The sequence below is a fragment of the Anabrus simplex genome, chromosome 1, assembly GCF_040414725.1.
Source record: "Anabrus simplex isolate iqAnaSimp1 chromosome 1, ASM4041472v1, whole genome shotgun sequence".
In the NCBI taxonomy this organism is placed as follows: Eukaryota; Metazoa; Arthropoda; class Insecta; order Orthoptera; family Tettigoniidae; genus Anabrus; species Anabrus simplex.
Window position 1 is genome coordinate 465,109,771 of NC_090265.1, and position 18,388 is coordinate 465,128,158.

Here is an 18,388-nt window from a genome sequence, read left to right on the forward strand (position 1 = left end):
AAAATATTCTGTATGGAGAAGCAGAAATAGGCACACTGGCAAGAAGATTCCAACTGAATGAAAGAGAAGCTATTCGAGCCTTCAGAGATCATCTGAAATTCAAAGAAGAAATGCCCAGGGAACTTTTTCGGGTTCGGAGGACTCTCAACACAATAGCTATATCTTCAAGTGAGTGTGAAAGGGGTTTTTCTCAGATTAACTTGATTGTGACTCCAGAAAAATCATCTTTGTCAGTGAAAACAATTACCTCATTACTATTTATAAGAATTGTAGGACCTCCTTTGACGATATTTGATCCAATGAAGTAGGTCAAAACTTGATTATTACAAGGTCGTCATTCAGCCATGGATACAAAATGATTCAAAGGAAAGCAGCACGATTTGTTCTGGGTGTTTTCCGACAAAGGTGTAGTGTTGCGAAAATGTTACAATCATAGGGCTGGGAAGAATTGGGAGTAAGGAGACGAGATGCTCGACTATGTGGTATGTTTCGAGCTGTCAGTAGAGAGAGGGCGTGGAATGATATAAGCAGACGAATAAGCTTGAGTGGTGTTTTTAGAAGTAGGAAAGAAGTATGAAAATAAAGTTGGGATTCAAGAGGAAAAATTGGGGCAAATATTCATTTATAGGAACAGGTGTTAGGGATTGGAATAATTTACCAAGGGAGAGATGTTCAATAAATTTCCAAATTATTTGCAATTACTTAAGAAAAGACTAGGGGATGTGCCACCTGGACGACTACCCTAAATGTTGATTGATTGATTGATTGATTGATTGATTGATTGATTGATTGATTGATTGATTGATTGATTGATTGATTGATTGATTGATTGATTGATTGATTGATTGATTGATTGATTGATTGATTGATTGATTGATTGATTGATTGATTGATTGATTGATTGATTGGAGGTATCATGGGTGTTATTCAACGGACGGACGGACGGACGGACGGACGGACGGATGGATGGATGGATGGATGGATGGATGGATGGATGGATGGATGGATGGATGGATTGATTGATTTTCACAATCAACCCCTCATACTGTTAATTCCCCTGACTTGGGGACAGGGTGTTTATGACGTCTTCGCCATTTATTTTATCCTCATTAGGACACCACCAAACCTATTATTATTATTATTATTATTATTATTATTATTATTATTATTATTATTATTATTATTATTATTATTATTATTATTATTATTGTTACCGTATTTTTGTGGTAGGTAGAGGTGAAAGAAGGTGCGGGGGTGAACGGGTCTCAACTACGAAATTAAAGTTAATGTAAAATTTAACAAGGTTATATTTTCTTTTCAAAATTCAGAAATAACACGAATGGCAGGTACAGAGTAGCAAGGCAACAAAAGAGCAACAACAGTATTTACAGGCTTTGGGCTTCGAGCCCCGAACTCACAATTCTTGAGCAGTTAGCCCAAGCTTACATGTACATAAGATTTAACAAAGGGGCAGAAAACCCCAATCATGCCCAGGAGCACTTGCTCCAAATTACACAGTAAGACCTCCTAGAGGCACGCAGAAACAAATTTCAAAAGAGCGATCCGCTCTTTAAGTTTTAAGCCTATCAAAAGGCCACACCTAACTCGACCTTCAAGCTGTCCTCTAAGGACGTAAACACAGGGGTAAAATATCCAACCTACTGAGGCCTATTAAGTGAGAAAAGGATAATTACATGGCCTCTAAAATACCAATGTGAGAGGAGGCGAACTGCACTCCTAATACATTTTGTTTTAAAACCTAATCTGGCTCTAGGCCACAAATGCAAGGGCTAATCCCATACTAACGAGGTGACTTTAGAAGGAAACAATTTACATTACGTTAAAGAAGAATTGGTTGTGAAAAGGTAAGTTCACCTCAAAACAATATGAGTGGGAGCTCGAGAGGGTTAAGCACTCTCTAACCCAATATGTAGCATAAAAGAGAATAGATACTAAGAGTCTTTACATTTTAGGGAAAAGTTACATGGTGGAAAAGCTTCGGACCCGCCCCGAGAGTTAAACTGCTGAGCTAGCAAGAAAAGAAGTTATTATACGGCCATTACCTGGTTGTTGAACTGCTGTCCGAAGAAAGAGGCGCTTCCCGCCCCCTGCTATGTACTTTACACACTGAAAGATGGTAGAGAAGTGGCGCAGAGACCCTAAAATCAGCAGTTTATATACTCTCGCGGAAAGTTCGAGGCGTTTCAGGAAAGAAAACACCCGCCCACAATCATTTATTGGTTAGGGTTAAGCAGCATATCCAATTTGAAGAAGAAACCCCTTATTGGTCGTAAATTAATTAAAGAAATTCGGGATTGGCTAAATTCAAAACAAGGGAAAGAAAGGGGAATACAGCCAACTTAAACAATACCAGAAAGAAATTTAACAAGAAACAAACTTTTGAAATAAAAATTTCTCCAAAAAAACAGTTCTTTCACCTTGCACTAGGGTGCACTATTGTAGTTCTTCAGTAGTGTCCTCTAGAAGAGAAAGTTCACACTTCTTACTACAAGCAAAACAAAAATACGTCGAAAACGACCCAGTTCAGAAACATCAAAATTTCCAAGTAGTGACATCTTCTGGGTAACTTGAAAATTAATACATTAGATAAAGTTCGGACTTCCTCCAGCAGAGGATTTTCAACTGGCGCAAAGTTTGAATTAGCGGCGTGGAGGTGTACCGCCCGGTACAGACCTCCCCCCCCCCCCCAAAGTCCCTCCAGGGGTGACACATGAAATTTATTTGAAAATAAGGTCCAAGTTATGATGCTGATATGGAGATTAATTGCAGAAGCATTTATAAAATTTTCTAAATTTGGTTTGATCCAGTTTCAAAATTCTTGTAGTAACCGTTGAAGTAATGTCTTTATGTTTGTAGGAATTGAATTCAGAAGAAAAACTTTTAATACTTGAAAGTGAAGAAAAATTTTCAAAGTCCACCAAATATTGCAGTAGAATTCCCAAGTGTAGTAATTGCTGATAGTAAATGTCCATGTAGTTGATTAAATTGGATGGCCAGACCGGCCGCTGCAGCTTGTGTCCAGAGGAGGCCGCTCGGGCCCCTCAAGTACCCTGAGATACCGCTCGCCCGCACTATGAGAGGAGTAGTGGAGTTGAAGCACGCCGCGCCCGCGGTGAACATATACAGGCTGCGGGCCGGTAGCAGATCGTGCGCCGCACATCAGCCTTAGCCGGGAGGAGGGCTCCGGCTCGCCGTACACAGGTTGGCCTCACTGGGGAAGGGCGGGCCCATACCCTGCCTCAGGAACGGTACGGCGGCGCGCTGCTGCGGGGGCACTGAAACATTAAAGCTCGGCGGCAGAATTTTGTTTGACCAGAATGATTTTTAGGGTACAGTCTCAGTGGAGGAGATGAGTGGCCAGCGGCGTGGAGATATTTATTTCATTCCTCTAAGCCACTGTGTGTTGGGGAGCAGGAGACGGGAGCGTGGTAATGGCCGTGGCAAGGACAGGATGGCAGTTTAACTAATCGGGGAAGGTTTACAATCAATGGTTACAGACAAAGTAAACAGTTTCCAAGGGCAGAAGGCCTTAAAGGTGAAAACCTTCAAAAAAAATATAACCTTCATATTCCTTTCAAATTATATGAAGCAAGTTAACACAAAAATTACACCGGTTTCACCTGGGACAGGTGAACCCTAAATACCCTCTCGGTGGCTGGATTACTTAATAATAAGGTAACGGGAGTAAGGAAATCGAGAATGATACACGGCCCATGAAATCTGGGGGCAAGCTTGCCCGCAGGAACAAAATTCTTGACCATCACCTGGTCACCTACCTTCAAATTGGTGGGCCTCCGTCCACGATCATATCTTTCCCTAACCTTTTCATGAGACACCTTAAGATTGGCTTTAGCTTTCTTCCAAAGATCTTTAATATTATCCGGATCTATTGTCTCGGGTAGAATGTCACTCAGAGACCAGAGGTTAGAGAGCGGCGTGTTGGGAACGAACTTGAACATCTACGAAGCTGGGGTAAACTTGTGAGATTCATGAATTGCCGAATTCAAAGCAAAAGCTAACCAATGCAGGGACGTGTCCCACCTAGAATGATCTTCATGATGATAGGCAATAAGCGCGGACCTGAGATTACGATTAACCCGTTCAGCCAGAGATGGCTGAGGGTAATAAGCAGAAGTCGTCACATGAGAGATGGACAAGTCAAAACAGAATTTACGAAAAAGATTTGATGTGAACGCCTTAGCATTATCAGACACAATATATTGACACGGACCAAAAGAAGCAAAGATAGAATTTAGGCAAGTAATGGTGGACTGAGCGGTAGCCAGCTTAGTCGGAAATAACCAGGAAAATCTTGTAAAACCATCTACGCATACAAAGATGAACTTGTTGGCATTTCCCTTTGACTGGGGGAAGGGTCCTACATAATCAATATACAGACGTTCCATGGGGCGCGAAGCCTGATGCGAAGACAAAAGGCCTACCTTGGTGGTCATGGTGGGTTTACTAAGCAAACAAGATTTACAAGCTTTTACTAGTTCACGGATTTCACCGTCCATACCCTTCCAGATGAACCTTTCACGAATCTTTTCACGAGTTTTAAAGATTCCCAGATGCCTCCCTAATGGGGTCTCATGATAGTACTTGAAGATCATAGGCACAAGAACAGCTGGAACGACAACCTTCATCATCTTATCATGCCTCGAAGGGCAACATAAAACACCATTCCTCAGAACATAAGGGACGACATGTTCCCCAGAAGAAAGGGTTTCCATTATCGGAGCCAGCGTCGGATCTTCACGTTGGTATTTCTCGATATCCCTAAAGAGCATGGGAGCATCTGTTAAGATGGCATTAACATCAGATAGTATGGACTCGGGAGGTGATGAACTGTCGACCGGTTCATGGGTCTCGACGTCGTTGGAAAACATACGGCTGAGTCCATCGGCAACAACATTTTCGGTCCCTCTGATATGCCTGACATCGAATTGGAAGGCAGAAATTCGGATGGCCCAACGGGCTATACGACCAGTACGACGCGGCCTACCTAAGACCCAGCTTAAGGCTTGATTATCTGTCTCCAGGTCGAATTTGACATGTTCCAGATAGAGACGGAACTTTTCTAAGGCAAATAAGACTGCCAAACCTTCGAGCTCATAGATAGAATACTTGGCTTCTTGAGCCGACAGAGTCCTAGATGCATAGGCGATGGGTCGCCTCCCTAGTTCAGTCTCTTGAAGAAGGACTGCAGCTACCGCCGACGACGACGCGTCGGTTTGGACGATGAATTTCTTTGAGAAATCAGGCATAGCAAGGACAGGGGCATTGCAGAGAGCTAATTTAAGATCTTCAAAAGCGGCTTGTTGAGAAGGTCCCCACTCGAATTTGATGCCTTTCCTACGAAGAAGGTTCAAGGGCGCCGCTCTATTAGCGAAGTTAGGAATAAACTTCCTGAAGAAATTCACCATACCAATGAACCTGGCAATACCTTTGATGTCCTTGGGAGGTTTAAAATCACGGATGGCCTGTGTTCTAGAATGATCGACGGCAACACCATCAGGTGACACAATATGCCCTAGGAATGACATAGAGGGCTTAGCAAAGGCAACCTTGGACAACTTGACAGTTAACCCAGCCTTACGAAGGCGATTGAGAACTTCTCGCAGATGATCTAGATGTTCTTCAAAGGTCTCCGAAAATACGACGACATCATCCAAGTAGTGATACAAGTACTCAAATTTGATGTCGGAGAAGACCCTATCTAGCAGCCTAGTGAGTACAGCTGCTCCCGTGGGGAGCCCGAAAGGCACGCGGTTGTATTCATACAAATTCCAATCCGTGGCAAACGCTGTAAGATGTTTAGACTCTTCCGCTAGGGGAATTTGATTATAGGCCTGATTCAAGTCCAAGATAGTAAAGAACTTGGCCTTACGAAACCATGAAAAACAAGAATGAAGGTCAGGAAGGGGCACAGATTGTAACACCACCTTCCGATTGAGAGCCCTATAATCAATGACAGGCCTGAAGCCCCCTTGGGGTTTCGGGACTAGAAAAATAGGCGAAGAATACGCCGACTTAGAGGGCCTAATAATACCATCCTTCAACATCTGATCGATAATTTCTTTCAGAGCCTTCATTTTAGGTGGAGATAGCCTATATGGTGGAAAACGGACAGGAATCGAATCCGTGACCTCAATTTTGTATTCAATAAGGTCAGTAACACCAAGAGTATCAGAGAACACCTCTGGAAACGACTGACACAACTTACGAATACTATCAGCCTGCTCCTCAGGTAGATGTCTAAGGTCTAACAACATCTCATCCTGGGTAGGCGAAATAGATGAACATGACGCAGAATTATATTTTAACAAGGGGATTTTACAATTGGAAGCAAATTTGAATGTGCACGACTTACTCTGAAGATCGAGCACAAGACCAGTGTGAGAAATGAAGTCCGCTCCCAATATGATGGGGCAAGACAAGTGCTTAGCCACAAACAATTTGATTTTCCATGTAAATTTAAAAATACGAATTTTGACCTGTAAGGAACCTAGAATTTCTAATGGAGATGAATTAGCCGAAACATATTGGATCGAAGAGGAACAATAGTCAGGAAGTTTACAAACAGATTTCAATTTTGCATACCATTCAGCCGAAATAATAGAACAAACACTGCCTGAATCTAATAGAGCTGTTATAGGCTCATTATTTAACTCAATTTTGAGAAAGGGGACCGGGGCGGGGGTATCCGCCGCAATCCTAAGACACTCTTTGGGGCATTCAAAAGATGGATTTGCAGATTGAACGTTCCCTAAATTTTCGATCTGTTTACCAGGGGCTGAGCTTCGGAAAGATGGATTAGTCGACTCAGCCGAAGCCACTAGTCACTTTTTATTGTTGGCATTGGTGGAATTTGCACCAGAGGTTGAGCAGGAGGGGGTGCTATTTGAATTTGGGCAATTCTTGGCGATATGTGAGAAAGCCCCACATTTATAACAGCCTTGTGATGAACCAGCTCCATTATTTGCCCTACTAGTTTTGACCAATGGACATTTATTGCGAAGATGGTCAGGCGACCCGCAACCATAACATTTACGGGGTGTGACTGGTCGGCGAGGTGGAGGCCGAGTATTACTAAACGAAGGAGGGGGTTCTTTCGCGACACGCAAGGAATCGGCGTATCTAACTCCTTCCGCTGAGACGGCCAATGCTTCAAGTTCAGAGAAGGTTTGCGGGCACGCCGCGAAACACAAATATGACCTATAAGATGGTGAAATGCCTTCCACAATAGCCTGTACAATCTGATCCTCAGGGAAGTGAAGAGCAAACACCCTAGTATAGAACTTAATGTCTTGTATGAAATCAGCCAGATTTTCATCCAATCTCTGTACTCGATAATAGTACTTCTGAATCAGAGATGACCTCGCGCGAGCAGGAATAAAATTTGCAAGCAGATGTGCATGAAAATCTTCAATAGATGACTGTTCGGCAATGGCTCTTACTATTTTATCTGAGAGAATACCAATTGCATAAGGATATATTATCTGTAAAATTTGACACGGAGAAAGAGAAAACACCAGGGCATGATCTTGAAATTCAACTAAAAACCTTAAGAATGAAATAACTTCACTGGTGGTATTAACAGAAAACTTAGAGATACCTCTGAGCAACATTGCTAATGGATGAGGCAAGCTGCCTAACCCAGGTGACATAGTAGGTAAAGGTTTCAGTGGCAAAGAAGTTAGTTCAGAACGTATATTACTCAACGACGTACGGCGTTCAGACTCGTTGTCCAATGGGGCAGAGATAGTTTGAGCTCCAACGGTTTTCCTATTGACTTCTCCCTTAGGAGGCACTTCCTCGCTACCTACATTCACCGTAGCGGGTTGATCAGTTTTGGGAGGAACTTCCCCAGTTAACAATTGAGTGACCTTACTAGATAATCCAGAAATATTTTCAAGCACCGTACTAGCTTCCTTCCTCTGAACGTCATTCAACTTTAGAGACAACAGATCGTTAACTCTATTTGAAAAATGAAATAGCCTGGCTTGCACACGCTTAATTTGATTAGGAGAAGGATCATTTTCGTCAAAAAACTAACTACAGATGCTAGCCCAGTAATATTCTCGATGATCGTGGAAAGAGAGTCGTCAATTTTTTTCTCTCCCAAAGTGGGGATGGAAATGGGCAAATCAAGGGACTCTCTAAGCTTGTTTGTGTCTACCGCAACCGTGCCTCCAGATTGCACATTTCTAATAGTCAATTCATAGATCAACTCCTCCTTGCGCAAATAGTTAAGATGGAGAACATCGCGAGGGCCGGGCATGATGACAGAACAATTTTGAAACAGGAAAAGTAAAAAATTCCAGCAACTGAGAAAATTGTTCGAGTTCGGATCAAAGCAATGTTTAGCCGTCAAAAGGGGCTAAATTGAGACCCATTCAACCACGCTCTGCTACCACTTGTTACCGTATTTTTGTGGTAGGTAGAGGTGAAAGAAGGTGCGGGGGTGAACGGGTCTCAACTACGAAATTAAAGTTAATGTAAAATTTAACAAGGTTATATTTTCTTTTCAAAATTCAGAAATAACACGAATGGCAGGTACAGAGTAGCAAGGCAACAAAAGAGCAACAACAGTATTTACAGGCTTTGGGCTTCGAGCCCCGAACTCACAATTCTTGAGCAGTTAGCCCAAGCTTACATGTACATAAGATTTAACAAAGGGGCAGAAAACCCCAATCATGCCCAGGAGCACTTGCTCCAAATTACACAGTAAGACCTCCTAGAGGCACGCAGAAACAAATTTCAAAAGAGCGATCCGCTCTTTAAGTTTTAAGCCTATCAAAAGGCCACACCTAACTCGACCTTCAAGCTGTCCTCTAAGGACGTAAACACAGGGGTAAAATACCCAACCTACTGAGGCCTATTAAGTGAGAAAAGGATAATTACATGGCCTCTAAAATACCAATGTGAGAGGAGGCGAACTGCACTCCTAATACATTTTGTTTTAAAACCTAATCTGGCTCTAGGCCACAAATGCAAGGGCTAATCCCATACTAACGAGGTGACTTTAGAAGGAAACAATTTACATTACGTTAAAGAAGAATTGGTTGTGAAAAAGTAAGTTCACCTCAAAACAATATGAGTGGGAGCTCGAGAGGGTTAAGCACTCTCTATCCCAATATGTAGCATAAAAGAGAATAGATACTAAGAGTCTTTACATTTTAGGGAAAAGTTACATGGTGGAAAAGCTTCGGACCCGCCCCGAGAGTTAAACTGCTGAGCTAGCAAGAAAAGAAGTTATTATACGGCCATTACCTGGTTGTTGAACTGCTGTCCGAAGAAAGAGGCGCTTCCCGCCCCCTGCTATGTACTTTACACACTGAAAGATGGTAGAGAAGTGGCGCAGAGACCCTAAAATCAGCAGTTTATATACTCTCGCGGAAAATGCGAGGCGTTTCAGGAAAGAAAACACCCGCCCACAATCATTTATTGGTTAGGGTTAAGCAGCATATCCAATTTGAAGAAGAAACCCCTTATTGGTCGTAAATTAATTAAAGAAATTCGGGATTGGCTAAATTCAAAACAAGGGGAAAGAAAGGGGAATACAGCCAACTTAAACAATACCAGAAAGAAATTTAACAAGAAACAAACTTTTGAAATAAAAATTTCTCCAAAAAACAGTTCTTTCACCTTGCACTAGGGTGCACTATTGTAGTTCTTCAGTAGCGTCCTCTAGAAGAGAAAGTTCACACTTCTTACTACAAGCAAAACAAAAATACGTCGAAAACGACCCAGTTCAGAAACTTCAAAATTTCCAAGTAGTGACATCTTCTGGGTAACTTGAAAATTAATACATTAGATAAAGTTCGGACTTCCTCCAGCAGAGGATTTTCAACTGGCGCAAAGTTTGAATTAGCGGCGTGGAGGTGTACCGCCCGGTACAATTATTATTATTATTATTATTATTATTATTATTATTATTATTATTATTATTATTATTATTATTATTATTATTATTATTATTATTATGATTATTATTATTATTATTAAATACAAATGCTGAATTTTACAGCGGTCGTACCCATCGTTCACTGGTTATTAGCTTCCTCGGGAGATCACTGGTGGTGTCTGACCTATGATCACGGGTTCGATTCCAACCAACAAAAGTGAACCTGAAAGATTGCATTTCATTTTAGCAGTTGTACCTATAAAAATAAAACTATATTGCTCCTATAACAGCAGCCTTGCAGTGTCTTCCTACAAGGATGTAGAAGGAAATGAGAGTGAAATTCCGGCACTCTGTTATCTATTTAATTAAGTATGAGGTGAGGAAGTATAAACGGTGAGTAACGCATGGTTGATAGTAATGTCGATCTGACGGACCGAAGCCTAGCATACCTGTTCCCCCGGCCCACGCTCCTCTCCAATATACAACAGCAAGCCGTTCGTTGTTCGTGAGTATATAGGGAGTGGGACGACAGTCTGGGCTGCGATATGTCTCCGATACTTAGCTCTCAGAAATACGTGTGACTTTTTTCTCACTACTTTCAAGTTTTGAAAATGGAACAATGTGTCAGATGCTTACATTATAATGTGCTTTAGACTGCCATCGTTCTCAATTGAGGTTTGGGCTTCACCGATAGCCTTGGTAGCCCTCAGTTTACGCCACTGATCAGTGCATCAACATCTTGTGCGAAAACACAAAGGTCTAGGCCTAAGCAGCACTCTAAAATTTTGACGGCCACACCCAGAAATTAAGTATTTAGTGGAGTTGGAAAATAAGACAGAGACACGAATACACATCGGTCAAGAAGATTCGAGTTGCAAATTTAAGAAAATGAAGAAAAAGTAGGTACTTTTTCAAGACAACAACTGTTCTTCAGATGAAATATGTAACGATGAACTTTGTCAAGATAATAATAATAGTGATGATTACTCGGAAGAAGTGGTGTCTGGGTTGCCACAGAGAAATGCCACCAACGATGTTTGTCTCTTCTGTGGTGAAAGAAGTACTTGCGTGCCATTGCCCCACATGGGTGGGTAATGGTACGCAAAACCAGTTTCTATATTTTGATAGAAGACTCGGGAACTTTACTACTTGTATTCCACACTCCGTATTCCTAAATAGATTTCCTATCGTACGGAAGTACGGTACTGTAGAAATTTTGAATCCAACATAGTACCTTATACAGGTGTGTTCCTCTCTCCCCTACTTTTTTACTACGTCAGTTTAAGTTTAATTTAATTTAATATAATGGTATACGAACTTTGTGTGCAAGCTGTACGTGTATAAAACTGGTAAGAAGTGCCCATTTTCCTTATCTTAGAGAAATTATTATTGTTTGACATTTGAATAAAAATAATCTCTCTGCAGCTGTATCAATATATGATCAGACTAGCGTTGTCAATAACTGCCACCGGTCACTTACACCCTCGTTTCGCCACGAGCCCGTGCCCATAATAGCTCACGCCATGAGCTCGAAGCTCAGTTATCTCACCATGCTGGTTGTAGAACAGCAGTGAAGTGCAGGCAGACACTAACAGCTCGGCAAACATTTTAATAAGACATAATTCCTACAAATTATTTTTTTATAAGGACAATTGCTTTCTAGTTATTCATATGAACTCATCTGGAAATAAAGTGGGGTCTTTTTATACTTTGGTATGTCAAACAGGAATATTTTACTTACTTAGATTTGCATCTAGAAAAGTGTAATACTCATTCTTACTTCTCCAGGATTTAACTGATTTTAGTCTTCTACAGCTTGGTTAAGTTCTCTCTAAGGTGGTGGTGGTGATTGTTTTAAGAAGAAGTACGACTAGACATCCATCCTCTATTAATACTACTCAGAGAGGAAAAAATGAAGTAGTCCGACACGTTGAAAAATGAAGGTATCGGCCAAACGAAGGCTATGGCCACGAAGGGCGCGAAAACAAAAGACTCCCTAGGCCTCGCAACCTAATACCGCCGGGGTCAGAAAAGAACAAGTGTTGACCAAGGGAGGTCGGGATAGGATAAGTGAAGGTGAGGAGCCTGGCATAAGTGGATGCTATGCCAAGACTCAGTTACAAAGAACTTGCGACAGAGGATAAAGAAGAATACAGCTCACAGCTGCACGCTCCTAACCGCACGGCCAACTCGCCCGGTCGGGTCAATCGTAATCTCCGTTCTGCCTTAATTGCCTTTCTTTATGAAGATCATTCCAGGTGGGATACGTCCTTGCATTGGTTAGCATTTGCTCTAAATTCGGTGGTTCATGAGTCACACAAGTTCACTCCAGTATCTCTCATGTTTGAGTTTATTCCTAACACGCCGCTCTCTAATCTTTTGGTCACTTAATGACATATTACCAGAGGCAATAGATCCCGATGATATTAGAGATCTATGGAAGAAGGCTAAACGCAACCTAAAATGCTTCCCATGAAAAGGTTACAGAAAGATATGATCGTGGACGGAGGCCCACCAATTTAAGAGTTGAAGATCAGGTCATGGTTAAAAATTTCGTTCCTGCGGGCAAGCTTGCCCCCCAGATTCCATGGGCCGTGTATCATTTTAGACTTTCTAACATCGGTTACATTATTGGTCAGTAACCCAGCCACGGAGAGGATATTTAGGGTTCACCTCTCTCAGGTGAAACCAGTGTAAATCCATGTTGTTTTACATCTGTCACTAAATTTTGGCAGGAGTCGGAGGTTATTTTTCTTTGAAGAAGGGGCTTATATCTTAAAATTAATTTAATATTAATATGGCGGCCTTCTGCCGCACTTTTGCATGTAAATTTGTATATTATCTGAATTGTATAATCTTCCCCTATGATTATTCCTGTTGTCCATTCCCTGGTGGCCATTACCAAGCCCCCGTCTCTTCATCCACGCATTGCTGTCACACACTTACAATCAAAGCCGCCCGCTCCTCTGCCTCCTACAAATAAAAATTGTACTCTCTCGCTCCAGCAAAACAATCTCTGTCGCCAAGATATTATTGTTTCAGTACCCTCTCAACCGTCGGCAGCCGTGTCTCAACATCTGGCGAGCGGTACCGGAATGGGGAATGGGCCCACTCCACTCTAGTGATGCCTCCGTCTGAACGGCGCGCAGGAGCTCCATCTTTCCGGCAAGGGCTGAAGTGCGGTAACTCTACCGCCAACCCAACTGGGGATTGCACATCTACATCTGATCTGCGGCGACCATCACCATGACTACCCCTCTCATAGTAGCGGGAGAGTTATATTTGAGGGTACTTGGAGGGTCCGGAGGACCTCACCTGGATATCGGCAGCGACGGCCGGTCTTGCCGTCAAACTTAATCGGCATGTCCTAGACTTCTACGATGGTATGAAGACTTCCTAACTAGTTTTACCATATTTTTTTCCCTAAAAGAGACTTTTAGCAAGATATTTCCCATCTACAAAGTTCAATGTGAAAATGTTCAATTTTCTTCTCTGTCACCCCAAGGAAGGACTTTTTTGGGGGGGGGGGTGTATGTACCGGGAGAGTACACCTCAAGTCCGCACATTGAAAAGAAGCGCTTAAGGAACGCTATCTCTCATACAAATCTTGAAATAGCTAGTGCTTGAAGTTGGGACATTAATCGGAATATGTCACTCATAAATAACAAAGTATTGTGTTAGTTTAATGTTTCCTAAACTGACTGGATTTATTTATTTTGTTTTAGTGTACAGCAAGAAGTTCGAGCTTTTCTCCATAGATGTCCTTACAAAAACTGTGGTCATGCACTCTGGTGCACGGTGGAAGAACTAGTGATTTAAAGAAGTTTTGTGTTCTTATGTTTTCTCAACTAAATTAACTTTCATTCATTTTGATATTTTAAGGTTTTTAACACTTCCTTCTCGTCCCACCAGCTTTGACACTAGCCAATGGGAAATTTTCTGTAATTATTTTTCAGCCAATAATAGGCTTCTTGCAACTGTTAAAGTATCCAATAAAATGAGAGGGTGTGTCCGGATTTAGTCCAGAGCCTTATCGAATCATCCCCTCGGGTGTATAAGCTGCGGCTTTGTCAAGCTACCTTGTGTTATTGATCGTTGACTTACTGAGTGTGTGTGTTAAGACAGGAGGCGGAGTGCCTCATTCTTCGGCAGACAGTATATCAGCCCAGGTTATGGGCACCAGTATTCTATCTCTGTAGCTATCTCCGCCTACTTATCCGAGGGGAAGGTTCTAAGCTTTAACTATGTAATCGCGTAATTTCTAAAATCTAAATTACTTCTTGCTAATGTAAAACTTCATAAAGTCTTAAACTGTAAATCGGGGATAGAGAGTGCGTTACCCTCTCGAGTTCCCCTTCAATTTATCTTGAGGTGACTACGATTTTGTAACTGTTTCTTTTTCTGTAATGCATTAAATTAACCTTTCATTCTAGTCACTTCAGTAGCTTGGGATTAACCTCTGTATCATCGGCCCGCGAGTCTAATTAGGGTCTTATACTTGGTTTTCTAGGAGAGCAAGTGTACGCCTCCATACATTTTTTGTTTGGGCCAGTAATTTAACCTGTTCTTCTTTCCACGAAGGCCCAGTAGTTTGGGTAATATATACCCCATGTGTACAAAAATTGTAAATTGTAGGTTGTGCATAGAAAGGCCAGAGATTGTAAGGTTTTGTGCAATGTTGCCTTGAGTAGGCTGTAAGAAATCGGGAGCCAGTCTCCTTTGTTGAATTCGGAGAGCTTGTAAACTCTTTCTGGTTTTGTGTGATACTGGTGGTGCCTTTGGAAGGCCGTAAATTTGTAATGGTTGGAGCAAAGTGCTCTGGAAATTTGTGTCTAATTTAACGCTACATCGGCGTCATTGTAAACTTGTAAATTTGGAGCTTGAAGCCTAAAACTGTTAAATTACCTGTTCTGAGGTTTTCTAATTCTTGTATCAAATTGTTATTGCACCTGACCTTTTTTTCTTCACCTAGTGAAGAAACTTGTTAAGTTTGAAATTTGAAAAGAAATATAACCTTTATTTAAAGTTTTAAATTAATTTTTGACATTGTAGATAGACCCATTCAAGGCCACATCTTCTTTCACCTCGCTCTGAACCACGGAAACCCGTAACAATAATAATAATAATAATAATAATAATAATAATAATAATAATAATAATAATAATAATAATAATAATAATAATAAATATCTGAATTCATGCACTATACCAATTTTTCAAGAATAGTGAATCAGTCCTCAACCAGAACAGTTTCTTGTTATAACAGATGAAAAAGAGTTTTGAGTCACTTTGTTCACGGAAGGTAACATGCAACGGGATGACGTCTGCGGTGCGGTGTGGTGCAGAGGCATGCTGTTTTCCGCTCTTGTGGTCAGTCACACTAGGTCTCTCAGCCGCGCAAGATGTTGATGTTGTTGCTAATTGGTGTGTTCATTGTTGAAGGACAAGGTTATCGGATACCGCAAGTGACTGTTCAAGCCCTCAAGCCGCGCGGTCTACGTGTCTCCATACCAGGTACATCTGTATAAATACAGTTATAATTCTATACTATATATACTTCAAATACTTCGTATTTATCACGGATTAGGTATACTAAAGGCGAACATGTTTTTATAGTCTGTCTAGATGTTTGCCTGAACATTACGGAAAAGATGCTCTACACAATGTCTATAAACTCGGTATTTAAGCTTAGAGATATCCAAAGAGTGTCCTAGGATATGTATTACTTGATTAGGATACAGTGGCATAACAATATTATTTAGGGAATCAAAGCAGGAAGTGTTACATTTCTCCATTTATGTTAGCTATATCGTAAATCTACATCATAAAAGTCTGCAAAGTATAATTTCCCATCTTATATGTTGTATGCACTTTTACCCAGTGGCGAAGCGTGATATTTTTTGTAGGGTAGGCTGAAGTTTAATATATCTCGAAAGTAAGTAACTCAATTCCTCAAAATCACTTTCAGAAGCTAGATTTTACGGTACGGTGCGAAATCACCCGGAGGGGCTCCCCCTCCCCCAACCGATGATTTTATCTTAAAGGTTCTCGCCTCAGCCATCCTCGAAGTGGTTTTCCGTGGTTTCCCACTTCTCCTCCAGGCAAATGCCGGGATGGTAACTAACTTAAGGCCACGACCGTTTCCTTGCCTGTTCCTTCCAATCTTCCCATCCCCCACAAGGCCCTTGTTCGGTATAACAGGTGAGGCCACCCGGGTGAGGTACTGGCCCTCCTTCCCAGTTGTATCCCCCGACCCATAGTCTCACGCTCCAGAACACTGTCCTTGAGGCGGTAGAGGTGGGATCCTTCGCTGAGTCCGAGGGAAAAACCAACCCTGGAGGGTAAACATTTAAAGAAAGAAAGAAGGTTCCTCACCACTAAAATTACCCGGGGAGGGGGAGGAAGTTTTTCATTATAAAATAATGAGGAAAGTCTGGAACACATATATTACCGGTACTGAGATTGATGTCTTTTACTTGCATATTTTCATAAAAACATCAGCAATAATAGACTACACACAATATAGAAATAACAGAACTGCCAGACCTTGTGACAACTCCACACCTGCAGCCTATTGGTCAAGTTTCACTCTGGGACTCTGGCAAGTACATCTGAAACCCGGGCAAAAATATAACTTTTTTCCAAGCCCGCCTCCCTTGTCATCGCTCTAAGTAGCTCAAGTTTCCACTCCTGTACTTCTTGGAGAGGGTGTGTTTCCGATAGGTAGCCAATAGGACGATATTCACTTAAGGAGTGTATAACGAAATAACTTTCCAATGTTTATCACTTTTGTTATAACAACAGAATTCAAATAAAAATATTTAAAATTTACATTTTTCTGAGGGAGGGGATAATTTACTTATTGGGGAATTATATATCCCTCCCCCACCGGATACTGCCTGAAATAAACACTAGTTTAGTCCAAGGCATTTAGGAATTATTAAATGCAAGTTCTCGTCCCTGTGGTTCGGATTCTACGTAAAACTTGAGGTCTCATAACTTTTCCTTTGCGGAACTCTGTAATTCGGCTTCTCACTGTTTTGGTTTCCCAAATAAATAAATAAATAAATAAATAAATAAATAAATAAATAAATAAATAAATAAATAAATAAATAAATAAATAAATAAATAAATAAATAAATAAATAAATATTGATCATGACAGAACATAACAACAAGCCTGCTTGCTAAGGAATCTCCCAAACCTGTTCAGCACACTTCCTTACAAGTAAGTTGTGGGATCCACTTGCTTACGTCAGTCTTCCAGCAACCGTAACAGCAAGAAATCTTGTACTCTCCCATTGGGAATTTCCCTTACTTTATTAAGCGCCTGGTGTACAGTGAGGCCAGAAGGTCATTTCGTGACCATGAGGAAAAGAGAGCCTGTTCATCTCCATCCTAAAAATGATGAAGCTCATCACCACAGTCATTAGTGAAAAACATCCGTTCAAGGTTATAGCGCTAAGCTGCGGTATTCCTTCCACAGAGACGTGTGTAACGCAGACCATACATTCGGTATTTGCCAAGTGCCAAGTATTTGCTTTTCGTCAAGTGTAGAACCGAAAGTACTCGTCAATTAACGAACACACTTGTACATGCATCATATTATATTTGCTGAACATCGAGCCCAGTATTGCCAACCACAAAATACAGAAGTATCGAAACGTGTCTTCAAAATTATGGATATTTTTTAAGCAAAGTGATCGCACGTTTTAGAGAAAAACAATGTTCATGAATAGAAGTATTTTAGTAATCACCATTTGGAAAATGACGAAGATACGTACCTATGTGACGCGGCTTTGGCCTTCAATCAGCAAAAGTCACATCTTCATCAGTGACATCTTTCATACAAATTCCCTTTTGTTATACAGTTAACATTTCTTCGGTGGGCATGGAACTTTCATATCCCCTTCAATCTTTGACACATTGTTAAGATAGCATCAAACCATGTACAGCATCTGGTCTCAGCCAATTTTGAATGTTAGTTGTTTCTAAACACAACTTAAATACACGCTCACAAGATGCGCTACTGTTGGGTGAAATCCCCATTTTCTATGAAGTCATTGTTTCCACTAGTTTTAAAAATTTTTAAAGGCGACGTTTCGTATTTCTTCAGGAATTTTACAAAGCCGAAAATTTCACAATAGATCATAATTTTTCCTCAGTGATACTATCACTGTATGGATTAATTGAATCGTTTTTTTTCTGAAACAGCACATGCCAATAAATCTTAGTTTGGAGATATCCACGCAAAACGTACAGGAACGGTAAACAATATACACGTTGTGAAAACACTATGTTTTATAGGTAGAGGACATTGAAATCCATGTTTTTATTGAAAAATAAAGGAATTAATATTGCAGTAGTTTAGGTTTGTCGGAAATTATATCCCCTTGACATGTGCTGTTTTACCAACAAAAAAAATGGGTGACAAAAATTAATTTGTTACAAAATATCT

The 18,388-nt window shown here is 41.0% G+C and overlaps 1 protein-coding gene across 1 annotated transcript in view; it reads left to right on the top strand.

The window, feature by feature from the left end:
• The first annotated feature begins 15,248 nt into the window (after positions 1-15,248).
• LOC136867344 (beta-1,3-glucan-binding protein) overlaps positions 15,249-18,388 on the top strand; it is a 101,445-nt gene continuing 98,305 nt past the window's right edge. The window contains exon 1 of the mRNA XM_067144518.2: positions 15,249-15,445. Within this exon, the coding sequence (XP_067000619.2) occupies positions 15,334-15,445 (112 nt within the window). The 5' untranslated portion in view covers positions 15,249-15,333. The remainder of the gene's footprint in view (positions 15,446-18,388) is intronic.